We start from the raw sequence: 14878 nt of genomic DNA, 5'->3' as shown, positions 1-14878 counted from the left end.
CCACCACTTCCCGCCGCCGACCGCCGACGGCCGACCGCCGGCGCCGACCGAAATTTCCGGCCGGCCGTTTCCTGCCGCAGCCCCCCGCCGGCCGTTTCCGGCGGACCATTTCCGGCCGGCCGCCGCCGCCGCGAAGAGGAAGGGCAATTTCGTCTTTTCATCAAAAATTCAAAATTATCCTACACTTAAAAATCTTACCAAACATAATATTATTTTACCCCATATTAATTCATCCTACCACAATCATTTTCTTTATCATTTACATACTAATCATTAGTTTATCATATCCTTCCAACCAACGTAGCCCAAGCATTCCATTTTCTCCCTTGGAATTTTTTTATATCGAGTATTTTTTTTCCTAATATTTATTTATTTATTGTCGTCGCTAAATATAAGATGTTATATTCATTCAATGTATCAGACAGTCGATAAACATCATACTATAGTGAAATGAAAATAACACTAATTTTAACACAATTTTTAAACTCTAATTTTTTTTAATACATTAATCATAGGGACATTAACCTAAGTACCTTTCATGCACGATTCAAATACATGCATAGCCCTAGCTAGTTGTCTCATCTATATGTTTATACTTCGTAGGTTTTATCACGGGAAAACACATTTTTCGTCATTTAATTCCACTGTCTTTTATTTTTTGTCATTTTATCAGTCAATTTTGTCAATTTATTAGGAGGGTGTATCAATAACTTTAATGACTTTAAAGACTTTTTTTAAAGGTGGACTTTTGTGGAGTTGATGGATTTTGATGGACTTTTATAGAATCTCATGGAATTGTAAAACATATTTCATAGACTTTTACAGACTTTTTTTCAAGATTTTTGTAGACTTTTGTAAACTTTTATAATTGTGATTTATTTTTTATTAATTTCTTTTAAATAATTATTGGACATGTATAACCTATTAAATTCTAAATTTTTTTTATTTATGAAATGTAAATAAATTTTACTTATTTAAAGGTTAAATAAATTAAATTGTGAAAAACGACAATGAACTATCCAATTTATTGAAATCAAAATTTCAATTCTTTATGTCAATTCAACATATTAATGAACACTATTTTTTATAAGTTCATAATAAAATTTTATTAAAATGAACAATTTATGAAATACAATAATCATAATGGTTCAAGAAAAAAACACAATTCATCTATTTTTACACATAAATATTGGCAATATAATAAATTCAAGATTGACCAATCATACCTTTAAATAGAAGAAATTTTTTGAGAGAGAGAAGAACTCTAGAGATGGCTTGAGATAGAAGAGAGATATCATCTTTTTCAAAAAAGAAAGTCCATCAAATCTTTGGTATAGGTGGAAGAATATTTTAGATTTTCTGCAATTGTACATAAGCTTCAAGGTTTGTACATGAATAATAAAATAAGAATCCTTGAAAATCCATGGATTTTTTGGATATCAGTCAACTCACAGTTTTAATCAACTGACTTCTGTTGACCTATGCTATGTTCTTTCTTTCCTCTTGAGGCGTGGATGCGGCATTGCCGGTCTGCAATTCACTTCTGACCCGTATTTTTTTTATTGAATTGCTGCTGTGACATCAGAGCTATAAACATGTAATGTTCTTCGTTATGTTACCATTTTTCGATAATACGTCATTATTTTCAGTTTCACATGAGCACTATGATTAAAAAGACCAAAATAGAAAAAAAATGAAAATTATTGGATCAAGACACTAAATTAACAAACAGCATGATCCATCAAAAATAAAAAATATATGCAAGTTGAAAGATCAAAAATATAATTTCTTCTTAATAATAAATTATATCAAATTCGAATCAACTCGACTCTCAATTAATGTCGACTTAAAAACCAAGTAAATTTTAATTTTTAGGAAAATACAGCGGCTCTAATATTTCTATAAATACCAATCCTTTCCCTCCCTTATTTTCCCACAGCCAACTTATGTTAAATACATCACCAAAAACACACATATTATCAAATATAAGTAAATAAATAAAAGTTCTCCAATGGCCAAATCTACTCCACTAGCTCTATTATTCATCACATTACTAGTAGCTTCCTCCGCTGATTTCGGCTCCGCCACCCGAACCGCCGCCGGAACAACCGGTGTCGAGTTCATAAAAGCATCCTGCTCCGTCACAGCCTATCCTAGACTCTGCTACGCTTCCCTCTCAACCCAAGCAACTGCGATACAGCAAAGCCCGAAGCTCCTTGCGGATGCAGCCCTCTCCCTCAGCCTCAACAGCGCCCGCTCCACCGCCGCAGACATGGCAGAGCTCTTGAAATGGAGCAGCATACGCCCGAGGGAGGTGAGAGCCATGCGCGACTGCGTGGATCAGCTGGCTGACTCGGTGGACCGGCTCCGGCGATCCGCGGCGGAGTTGAACCTGATCAACAAAAGACACTCCGATTTCTGGCTGATAATGGAGGACATTCAGACTTGGGTCAGCGCCGCCTTGACGGATGAAGACACATGCATGGACGGATTCGCCGACAGGCCGACCACCTGCGAAGTGAAGACCGCCGTGAGGAGGAGGATTTCGAGGGTGGCGCACATGACTAGTAATGCATTGGCGCTGATCAACTACTATGCTGAAATTCATGGTTAAATTTTAAATAAAATATAACAATTACATAAATAAAAAAAAAAAAAAAAAAGAGAGAGAGCTTAAGTAATTACTATATATTATTAATTACTTAAAAACACAATGTATTGTGAATGTGAGGGACGTGTGAGTTTGTAATATAATTATTAATGTATTACCTATTGTCCCACGTCTTAAAATTTAAAAATTTAAAATGAGTTTATAATAGGCTTACAATGGACTTTTATAGCAACTTGGGTCAATCATTTTTGTAATATAATTATATATATATATATATTTATATATATATATATATATATATATATATATATGTTTAATTTCTAATTGTTAGAATAATGTGGAAAAAAATTTGGAGTAACATCATGTTTTTTACACAACTTTATAATCTTAATTTGGAAACAAAATGACAAATTCTTAATTATGAGAATCAAAATTTAGTCCAATATGGAACTAGATTCAGGACTTCCCATAATTAGAGATCAAGGATGCTTCTATTTCATTGTAGATAATAGCAATAGGAATCAAGGGGCATTATGGTCATTTACTCCACAACCGACGGAATCAGGAATAGACAAAATCAGAGGTGCACACGAGTCTAGTCGAGCTCAAGTGTCATGATAATCAAGCTCGACTCGGTTTAAATTTTTTTCACTCGAACTCAATCAAGTATTCAATTTCAAGCTCGAGATCGACTCGTGAAAATATCGAATTATACGAGCTAGTGTTCTAGAAGCTCGTAAATGTTTGTAGCGTAATTATTGTTAGGGTTTAGTTTCTATATTTACGTGACAAAAATAACATTATATATATAACTATAATTACTCAAGTAACTTGTGAACTAATTGAATAGAACAATTAAAGTTCGAACTCGGCTCGAGTTTTTATTGGCTATAAATAACTTCACTCAGTTGCACCCTTGGACAAAATCATGAAAAAGGAGGATATAAGTTTACTCGATAGTGGGAAGATAATGGGCTGGACTAAAATTTCTCAATGCTTGAAGGGGTAGAAGCCAAATATCTCATGATGGAAAGGACAAACAGCTCCCCTTTCAGAAAGGAAATGTAGTAATTTGTAACTTTTATTATAATAAATTTTATAATAACTATAATATATATATCTATAATATATATATATATATATATATAGACACACATACTATTATATAAAAAATCTCTTAGAGAACATCATCTTTTATTTCTCACATTGACTTTACACAAACAATATTTTTCTAAAAATTACCATGATAAATTATTTTCAATATTACATCTCTCAAATTTTATTAGACATGTCACTAATTTTTATCCATTATTATTAAATTAAACATATAATTAAGCATTTAATAAAATAAAAAATATTATATGAGTACATTTCCACATATTTTAATAAAATATGTGGAAATGTCTTACATAAAATTTAAAGTACTAAAATTCGAAAATTCCTTTACTAGACAATCTCGAAAATTAAAATAATCACCAGCCCCAAAATTGATCCGATTCTTCTTCCTCAACCTGTTCTTCGGATTTATCTAGGGAAGGTTGTAAGAGGTGAGTATTTTGGAAAATACTCAGCAAGTGAGGGCCGTTCGAGCACAACATAAAAATATGACACAATTTTCGAAAATAATTTGACACATAAACATAGACATATCATGTTTTTCATACCATATACATATTCATATCGTAACATAACAGCACTGCGATTTTTCCACCTTCTATAGTTTACTGATATCAGTCCCTAAGTTTTAATCCTCTAAGGGGACGATGCCATAAAACGGTTATATCCCACCACCAAGGGCCATATGTTGGAATTCCACCCATTTTCAGGGAATCCTCATAGTGCCAACACATAAACTAACCAAGATTTTAAAAAAACGTAGAGACACAACGACGATGCTCGACCGAATTTTAAAAGACAGGAAATACACATAACCGAAAATTTAAACATTTAAAATTGTCCACTTACCTTAAATCTTAGAGAAAAAGTGAAAATGCTAGGGTTCTCGTACTAGAAATTTCGAATTTCATCTTCGGCGGCTGGACTGAGGCAGCGCTTCGCGGCTCTCGAAAATCCTAAGGAGACTAGGGGAAGAATTTCGAAAATATGGAGTGAACTTTTAGGTGTAATTTTCGATATACTAGGCCCTCCTATTTATAGGGGTTGGCTGCTATCTCGGTCGTGTATTATCCGCGCGTTTAAACTTGAATCAAATCTTCATCGAGAATCATGATCTATTTGTGATCTTGGGTGATAACCGAAACCTAAATCTTTCATCTCTATCAAATTTCGAAATTCTCATAACATATATACACTTTTAATTCGAATTCTAGGGATTTTATTATCTCATGCTCGATCTTTTATCCTGGTATATCAATCTCAACTCAAATCTTAGATCTTTATCTGTTTGTATTCGAAATTCCTTATATAATTCCTTGGATGGAGATAGATTTATTCCTCCCAAAATTTCAAGTTGCACGATAAATAATACCATCTTAATTTCGAGCTTCAAAATTCTGCAGACGATAAAATTTTTTACGCGATTAAGATAATTTTTAAAAAGAAAACTTATATTCTGAATAATAATAATATCAATATCCAAGATTATCATCATAATATAATCAAATTATTAATCTGATACGATCACGATTGTACAAAATCTCGGGTTTTACAGTTGACACGTCTCACAAATAAAGATTCGTGAGACCATCTCACAAGAGACCTATTCAAATTATTATTATAATTTTTACATACACAATATTTGTGTGTGTATTTGTGCATTATTTACCAATAATAACGTAACTAAATGTAACTTCAACATAGGATTTGAACCGAAAACCCATAAAATTTGGTAAAAATAATACTTCTTTAATATAATAACTTTCACATAGTTCACTTAATTTTCGAAGTTTCGTTTTGAAATTTTGATTTAGATTTTTTTTAGTCATATTTAGGGAGAGTGACATCGGAAAATAACGATCTTGCATCGGAAAACGCTAACTGAACAAAGGAAATTGATGACGTTGCCTCTTGAAGCGCTGACGTTGTCAACACCTCGAAATCAAACCCATTCTCCATTCATTCATGTAAATATTGGATAATCGTTTACTGCTTAAACTTTGATAATCGTCATGCAATATACATCCTTTGCTATAACGAGAAGATTAATTTTTATTTGACAAAGAATTGAGCAATGACACTAGCCTTGGCAGCCTCCTCCGCCTCCTGCCGGACTTCCTTCACGACTTCTCCGTCCACCTCTGCGCCGTTCAACATGTCGTAACATGCATTCTGAGCCATTCTGGAGGAAAATATCTTTCTCACAACGGTCTTCTTGTGGGCCGCGCGTTGATCCCCTTCCGCCTTCTCCATGTTGTTGAAATCACGAGCCGCCTGTTTGAGGCTGTCGACGCTGCTGCCGACCTTGTTAAGGCAGCCCTGGATGGCGGCACGTTCGGCGGAGTTAATTTCGGGCTCGGTGATCTGACGGATCATGAACGCTCTGGCGGCTTGGGCTCGGGAAAGGGTGGCAGAGATGGCTGCATGGCCCATTTTGTGGGGGTCGTTGTCCTGGAATTGGGAGGCGTAGGGGCGGAGCAGCTTGATGCAGAATTTGGAGTTGGAAAGCTTCTTGCACGCTGCATTGAGCCCACCGCTGGATGTCGGAGTTCCCCCATTGCAGGTGGCGGCGTACGCGGCGGAAAGAATATGCAGGAGGAGGAGCAAAGAAAGGGCAATTTTCGGCATGATGTTAAATGGCAGAAAATGGATAAGCTTACATAGAAATATTGTAATAATAATTATTTAACTTAAAAAGGAAACTTTTTTTTCTTTTTTTTTAAATCTTTTTTTGGATGGAAAAACTTGGGTTTTTGCCATGCAAATTTATAGTAAAAAGGAATCGTGTCCATTACGTGTAATATATGATTCGAGGAGGGAATTAAGCCTTGTTTTTCGATGGTGCTAAATAATTTTTACCTTTGTGTATGATCTATTTTTTTTGGGAGAAGATAAATTTTATTACAAATATTCAAAGGATAAAGAGGATATTATTTCCATGGTTCGAAATCTTGATAGAGAAACCGAGTGTAGTGAAAGACTTTCTTTTTTCTGTTTTAGGATGAACTTGGGTTTAATTCAACTTCGGGTGTAATCATTTTCATTTTGAGTGCAAACGAATCAACTCAGAGCCACCAAGAAGAATCACACCGTTGTAGTGGATCTTGAGGCGAAACCGGGACCAAATTACTTTGTTTGACAGTACATGGATTTTAATAGTTTATCAATATAATACAATTATATATATATTATATAAATATCTTTCCAACTTTTCGATTATTTATTTCCAAACGATAGTTCAAAAAACTCATAAACATCTTTGAATGTTTTTAGTTAAACTCGAACTCGAGCTCTAATTAAAATCGAATCAGAGCCAAAAACATTAAATGTTCGAGCTTAATTTGAATTAAGTTTGAGCTTAAATATATCCAATTCGTGTTGAAGTTTTAAATCAAGCATGTCCTTACATGTAGGTAGATTAGTAATTAGAGTTGTTTTTAGTCTTATGACAAAGTTATTTTCTCAAGCTACATTTTCAGTATGACTCGAACTAATGATTTGATTTTTCACAGAAATTAAATAGTTAATATGTTTTTTAATTTTAATTTGTTTCAATATTATCATACAGAAGGGTACACGACAATATATATATGGTTATTAACTTATTATCCCATCGACCAAACGTTGCTTATGCATATATTAGTCGAATCGTTAAAAAAAAAATCGAATCTTATATTTACACTTAATGATTTAGTTTTTATAAAATTTGAATTCTGAAAATGTTGATTATATATTTTAGTATGGGGGCTTGAGCATTGGGCCACTAATTTAATTATTATATTTAAATTTGTATTTGGCTAAAAACTGGGATACTTCTCATAGAGTTCTTGAAAAAAAAAATAGAAGATGTTAGTTAGGGACAGGATCATACATATTTTTATGGTTTGAACCGAAAAAATTGAAATGATATCAGTTTAGATCAAACCGAACTCAATATCAGTTCGTACAAATTTTTATATGAAAGGGTTGTTGTTTAACATAAAAATACAATGTAATAGAGGGACTATGTGTTTTAGAGCAATTTTTATGTGCGGTGTTGTGACATCTACACAACATACAGTGGAATAATTCAACACACAAAACTTTAAGGGAGTGTTTGGTATGGGTGATAAGGTGAGTTTATTTTTTTTTAACACACCCTTTGTTTGGTACGAATGATTATTTAACCAAGTCAATTCCTCCTATGAATGATTAGGTTATATTAATTGAGAAAAAATAATCACTCCTCACCCCCTAGTATTATTTATCATACTCTTAATCCATCAAATTTTACCAATTTTACCCTTCTCCTAAATCCAAACTCATCACCACTTCCATCCACCGACCGCCAACCGGCCACCCGCCGCCGACCACCCCCGGCCGTCGCCGACCGACGCCGATCACCCACTCTGACCGTCGCCAACCACTGTCGGCCGTCCCCCGACGCCGCCGCTGCTGACCACCCCCTCCACCTTCCGGCCGACCGCCGCCTCCGACGGCCTCCTCCTGCCGCTGCCGCCTTCGCCTTCGCCGATCGGAAATTAGACAGCTGACCGACCACCACCGCCGCAAAAGTGGAAGGGTAATTTCGTCAATTCTTCAAAAGATTATTATTTATCTCATTCTTAATAACCATGTTAAACATAATATTATTTTATCATTATCTACTTCAATCATTTTTTTTATCATTTATGCGTTAATCATTCTGTAATCCTATCATTCAAACCAAATATAGTCTAAGTAAATAAATCAAGACAAAGAATTATGTATAAGTGAACACACATGTCTAGTGCCTCAAGGCAAAAGATTCACTAGAAAATACTTTCAATTTACATAAAAACAATACAAGTGAATAATGGAAACTAGAGTTTTGTTAGTGAATAAACTCTTTTAAATAAAAAGATCATATATAGAGATTATATAAATCTTATCATAAATAACATTAGTCTAGAAAAACAAAACTATATATTTTATGCACAATATTATTAAAAAGGAAACTATAATTTATGTGTTGCATATAAAACATTTTTCCTTTCAATATCCCCATTTTTAACTTTTTGGAAAAAAACACACAAAAATGTTAATCCACACAACTCCCCATTAGTTAGAGACATATATCCCCCTGAATTCAGCCAAGTTATACTAGATGTTGTTAGCGGTGTTGGAACACGGGACTGGAAGACTTATCAATATATTCAATAAGAGCAAAACACTAACATCTGAACAGAACACTGACACAGAAGCTGACAACCAGATAGATAAACAACAAAAAAACAAAGAAACCACATAGAGAAACAAAATAAACTAAGCAGTTGCATCGCCATCACTGATCTCTTACGTAACTCCTACTTCTACACCATCTTCATTTTCTCTTATTTTCTCGTGTTGCATTTTCCTCTTCTACTCCTGCAGCTTATTCATCTTTTTTTTTTGTTCAGAATGCATCGCCACATCCAGAAGTAAGCGATATTTAGCTATCTGAGCTTCATAGTGTACCATAAGCTCTTAAGCTTTGGCAATTTGCTTTAGGCCAATGTCAATATGCGTCGTTGAAACGAGTGAAACAACATGAAATACCTAGAAGTGTGCACAGTAGATGTTGAGGTTGTGTTTCTAACCAAAGTGGAAACACCAAATTCAGATCAAGGGATATCCAATTTCATGTTTCCCTTAGAGTATACTGGTGTGATCTTCAAGAATTCACTCATATTCGAGAGTTCTTCATCTATATTGCATATAAATTCTTGGATTCAAGGAGCCCATAAGTCAAAGATGAAATGTAAAATCCGAAATCTCGATTTTATCGTGATAGTAGTTGTAATTTTTAGATTGGATAATTCTACCGTGTACAATAACTTTACTCAAAAATTTAAATAATATCGTGTATATTATTTTTCAGAAATTTGAGATATGCAGAATTTTTCCAGATATAGACATAAGATTTGATACACCTGGATAAAGATGCAAGCAAGAAGATAACCCAATCAAATCTTGAGGATTTTATCTTGTGATTTTCAAAATTTTGAAGGATTATTAGGGGATTTTTCGAAAATCATCAGATATAGAGCAGTCTACGCGATATAAAGTACAGACTGGGAAAAATTTAAAAGTTCAACTACCAAGATTTTAGGAAAAATAATCCAAATATTATTTGTGGAAAAATACCACTAAATTTCGGATTTAAGTAAGCAAATTTGTGGGATTTAAGAAATATAATTTTTATTATTTTAGGAAGTCAAAAATCTACCGAATATTGGGAATTAGACACAAAAGTCGAAATTTTACAAACTGAGCAAGGCATAATTTCGAAAATTACCTTGGGATATACATATATATTTCGAAATTAGGATAAAGAATAAAGGTAGATTTGATCACGATTTTAGATAAAGATTTGATTCAGAATCAAACGCGATTTGGTACACGATCAGGATATCAACCAACTCCTATAAATAGGAGAGCATAGGTCTCGAAAAATCACAACACTTCTTCCTCAAGTTTTCGAGAATCCCCTCCCCTCTAGTTCTTAGGATTTTTCGAGCACAGCGAAGCGCTGCCGCAGTCCAGCCACCGCAGTTTTTCGCGTTTTTCTTCAAGAAGTTCAAGGTAAGTGGGCTATTTTTAATGTTTAAAACTTTGGGTATGCATGTGGTACTAATTTTCGAAAACTTTTGAAAGAAAATATAGTCGAGTACAATCTTTCTTCTACTCCGTTCTTGTATTGTCATACGTTTTTAGCACTGTGAGGAGTCAACCGTATATGGGTGGGAATCCCGACTATGACGTACCCTTACGCGGTGGGGGACATAACCGCTATACGGCCTCGAGGAGTAAAAATTAGGGACTGACGTCAGTAAACCATAGAAGGTAGATAAATCACAGTGCTTGGTAAAGGTTATGCATGTGAACATTATTATGCAAGTATGTGTTTTTCTGAAAATTATGCATGTTGTTATTGTGCTCGATATTCCCCCACTTGCTGAGTATTCCCCAAATACTCACCCCTTACAACCTTCCCAGATAAGTCAGAAGAAGAAATTGAGGATGAGGAGTCCGAACAGTTTTGGGGATGGTGAACGCTAAAGGAATTTAGTTCAAGTTATTTTTACGCTTCCGCATTATCAACTTTGTCGTTTTAGTGATTTCATTATTGTAAAGACAATATTTTTTTGTTTGAGTTATGAGTTACAGACTGGTTTCGGTTTAAACTGTGCTACAAAGGCTTGTTGTTTTCAATTTCGTGATTGTTAAACGACGCCGGTGTCAATCCCGAGTTTCGGGGCGTGACATTTAAGGGGTATCAGAGCCGTCAGGTTCATAATCACGAGTTTTGGGGCGTGACAGAATGGTATCAGAGCCGGTCACCGGCATGGAACACCGAGAAATAAGTGCTATGCGGGGCAAAGTGCTACGTGCATGGGAGCCACCTCTTGAACCTGCGGGGCAAAGTGCTACATGACGGGAGCCACCTCTTGAACCTGTAGGAGCCACCTCTAGATTCTCGGTGCTGGTGGATCGAGTGGTCAGGCCGCGACGGGGACGTCGCGTTCTGAAGGAGGGGTGATTGTGATACCCTTGTCCCACATCGAAAAAAATCAAGATTTAAAATGAGTTTATAAAGGGCTACAATGGACTTCTATAGCAACTTGGGTTAATCTTTTTCGTAAAGCGAGGACGAATACGAAGTAGTTGCTATAGGGGCCCATTGTGCAGTCACGCAGGCGCGGGCTCGGGCTCGGGGCGTGACATGAAATGAACAACTTCGTGGATTTCAATCAACCATATACAAATTACAGAACTTTCTTGAATACCAACTTTCCAAAATTGGAAGACCGATTGCAAACAGAACAAATTTATGTGTTCTAATAACCACTGTTTTGTTTGTTGAGGGAGTTCAATTCCGAATGATAGTTTTGTGAATCCGGAATAAAGGGAGGTCAAGTTTGCCACAAACAATCTCTTGGGATTTGCTTAGCATCCTTAGGTCTTTTTGCACGTTTTCAGATCATTCACAGAGTCTTTGAAGGAATTCTCGTGCCTTTGACAGAAACACAGTTGGTGATTAAACCGAACATGTTTATGTCAACAGAAGTGAAAATGAAATTTAATGTCTTTGAGTTGAAGTTCGAAATCTATACTTAATCAATCTTCCACACACTTTATGTTTTAATCAAATTGTCACTGTCTTTATTAACATTATTTGGTGGAATCCAACCATTTATAACATGTTGTCATGCTCTTTCTTCAATAGATTTGATGTAAAGCCTTATCTTAATTTTCCAAATAACATAGTTGGATCTATCCAGAACTGATGGTCGTAGTACGGTGTTGACAGTTGACACGTCCATAGTACTTTTTCATATTCAAACAAAAATAACCAGAATCTCACTTAGTAAACGTCAAGTGTCGCTCTTGGTACCAATTAAAGGGTTGTTGTTTAACATAAAAGTACAGTGTAAAAGAGGGACCGCGTGTTTCAGAGTAAGTGTTGTTTGCGGTATTGTAACACCTGATACAACACACAACGAAATAATTTAACACGCAATAATTTACGTAAATAATCAAGACACAAAGAATTATGCACGAGTGAATAATTTTGTGCGATACCTCAGGGCAAAAGATTCGCTAGGAAATAATTTCAGTTTACACAACAACTAGCTGATGTGGTTAAGCTTCTTAACATTCCATTAATTACAACACAACACAGACAGTGACAACTAATACACAAGTTCTCCGTTCTTCTTTGCTCTCTCTTTCTCTCGTCGTCAAAAGTTTTCTTTTGCAGCCTCTATTCTTCAATATATATATCCTCTTTAATATAGAGATTATTTCTTGAATAGATAGATACAAAACATAGAAACTAAGATTTCAATAGTAAATAAACTCTTTTAAATCTAGAGATAATATAAATCTAATCATAAATATTTTTAGTCTAGAAAGACAAATTAAAACTCTATATTTTATGGACAATATTATAAAAATATATATCAAGGAATTAATTATGTCTTGCATGCCGAGAACTTTTTCTTTCACTATATTTTTTATTCCTACAAAATCAAAATAACCCCAATAAAACTTGTGTATTCAACTTAAATCACCGCTTGATTTGTAAGATGAGATGATACGGGATAAGACAAAATATTGAAAGATAAATATAACTATTTTTAACTTCAATTATTATAAAACTTGAGTCAAACACTCAACAATACAAAGATATTGAATCTCGTCATTTACAGCAAACAATGACTAAATCTTCAAATCACATGAACTTGAGCAATGCACAGAACACAAAAATTGTATATTTTGTTCTCATAGGAAAATAAGATTTTTTCCGTGTGTGCAATCAATCACGCATAGATATATTTTGTTCTCAGTAAATCAAATTGTATTACTTAAAACACAAAACAACAAAGATCAAACTGTATTTAATCAAACTTAAAACACAAAACAGTAAGATTTTTACCGTGTGTGCAATCATACATAGGTATATTTTTTTTTACTAATTAATTTAATTTATATTCAATTAAAAATAATATATCATATTGAAATTTGAAATATTAATTAAAAAACTAGTCGAATAATTAATTAAAAAAAATCATGACACTTGGTCTTTTCTCTCTATTCAAACTGAATAAATAATACATATATATATATATATATATGTATGTATATGTATAGTACGAGATATATATAAAATATAGATGAGTGTGATGTATTGAAAATATGTTAGCTAGCATTCCACATGGTTATGCATCAAAAGTCTTTGTTACTGGTCATTTCATGTCTTCCTACAATGTCACCGATTCACATTCAAAATTTTGTGTGAAACGGTCTCACGAGTCGTATTTGTGAGACGGATCTTTTATTTTGTCCATCCATGAATAAGTATTACTTTTTATGCTAAGAGTTACATTTTATTGTGAATATGGGTAGGATTGACCCGTCTCACAGATTAAGATCCGTGAGACGATCTCACTTGAGACTCCCTCTTCTTTCTTACTGCCTAACTTTACCAACTGCTTCCATTAATTATTGCCAACTCCACACTAGGTCCTTTTCCACCGACTACTCTCTCGAGAAATCATAAATTTATATCTACTTTTTAAAAAAATTAATTTTTTTTTATTGAATCTCACATTTCTTCTCTATACGATGTATGATAATAGAAAAGAATCGGGTTTAAATTCAATTGTAATAATCTTCTTCTGCGACCAAAAAAACATCGATTCGATATGTCTTTCCATTAATTATATCGAACTTGTTGATTTAACTTTACAACTTTTAACTTAATTAGTAGAACTAATTTACACTTCAATTAAAGAGATTGAAAGTCATTAAGGGAAAAATAAAGTTTTTTTTATTTATTTAGATAATTTAAATGTTTAAAAAACTAAATAGAAATAATACTATAGGAAGTGAAGAGAGACAAGAAGAGGTCATCATTTTTAAAAGTAAAGTGCACAAAACTCATAATTCTATATTTCATATATATTACACATTTAATATGGAAAAGCCACACTGATTACTTTAAAATTTCCCAGCAAATTGAGTGCACAAAGCCAAAGCATTACTAGTTACTTGTGCCACATTTGTCAATCGGGCCTTGATCGAGGTCTTGATCCGCCCATCCATAGCCTTGCCGGAAAACCCATCCAGGCACGTGGTTTCGTCGGTGAGGGCCGCGCTGACCCACGTCTGGAGGTTGCTCATGTGCCAGAAGTATTGGGGACCTCCAGCCGGGCCCATATTTTTGAGCTCTTGAGCAGACTTAGTGAGACGATCCACGCCTTCGGTGATGACTTCCAGGCAATCTTTCAGGGCTGCGTACTCTCCACGCTTGAGCCCGTGAAACTTAATGAGCTTTTGGATGTGCTGCTTCGAATATTTGGCCTGGTCGATGCTCACGGACAATGCGGTGGTGACTAATTGTCGCGGGCTTCTTCGAATAGTCGATGCGTACGCAGAGAGAGATGTGATGCAAAGATTAGGGTATGTTGTGGTACCGCATGAAGTTCTGATGAAACTGTTGCCGATGACCGGGCGGACGGCGGCGGCGGCCGCCTTGTGTTGGGTAGAAACGTAGAGGAGGGAGAGAATTGCGAGTGGGATTATCAGTTTAGCTGCGGCCATGTTTTCTTTTGCTTGATTTCTTGTAATGTGATATTTTGTGAATAA

At 34.7% G+C, this 14878-nt stretch overlaps 3 protein-coding genes across 3 annotated transcripts; 1 reads left to right on the top strand and 2 right to left on the bottom strand.

The window, feature by feature from the left end:
* The first annotated feature begins 1941 nt into the window (after window positions 1-1941).
* Window positions 1942-2843, top strand: LOC140842158 (pectinesterase inhibitor 7-like). Its single transcript, XM_073209968.1, has one exon. It carries the CDS (start codon window positions 2012-2014, stop codon window positions 2612-2614), a length of 603 nt encoding a protein of 200 aa, XP_073066069.1. The 5' UTR covers window positions 1942-2011; the 3' UTR covers window positions 2615-2843.
* A 2936-nt stretch (window positions 2844-5779) lies between these two features.
* LOC140842116 (21 kDa protein-like) lies at window positions 5780-6355 on the bottom strand. The gene has a single exon (XM_073209929.1). It carries the CDS (start codon window positions 6353-6355, stop codon window positions 5780-5782), a length of 576 nt encoding a protein of 191 aa, XP_073066030.1.
* Window positions 6356-14119: 7764 nt separating this feature from the next.
* LOC140841088 (21 kDa protein-like) lies at window positions 14120-14878 on the bottom strand. The gene has a single exon (XM_073208276.1). The coding sequence runs from the start codon at window positions 14831-14833 to the stop codon at window positions 14231-14233; it is 603 nt and encodes a 200-aa protein (XP_073064377.1). The 5' UTR covers window positions 14834-14878; the 3' UTR covers window positions 14120-14230.

The sequence above is a fragment of the Primulina eburnea genome, chromosome 9 (genome assembly GCF_022965805.1).
Source record: "Primulina eburnea isolate SZY01 chromosome 9, ASM2296580v1, whole genome shotgun sequence".
NCBI lineage: Eukaryota > Viridiplantae > Streptophyta > Magnoliopsida > Lamiales > Gesneriaceae > Primulina > Primulina eburnea.
Note: the sequence above shows the minus strand (reverse complement) of the source record. Positions and strands in the feature narration are given on the sequence as shown.

Excerpts from the sequence above, each read along its gene's own strand:
- LOC140842116 (XM_073209929.1), bottom strand. The coding sequence starts at position 6,355 with ATGCCGAAAATTGCCCTTTCTTTGCTCCTCCTCCTGCATATTCTTTCC.
- LOC140841088 (XM_073208276.1), bottom strand. The coding sequence starts at position 14,833 with ATGGCCGCAGCTAAACTGATAATCCCACTCGCAATTCTCTCCCTCCTC.
- LOC140842158 (XM_073209968.1), top strand. The coding sequence starts at position 2,012 with ATGGCCAAATCTACTCCACTAGCTCTATTATTCATCACATTACTAGTA.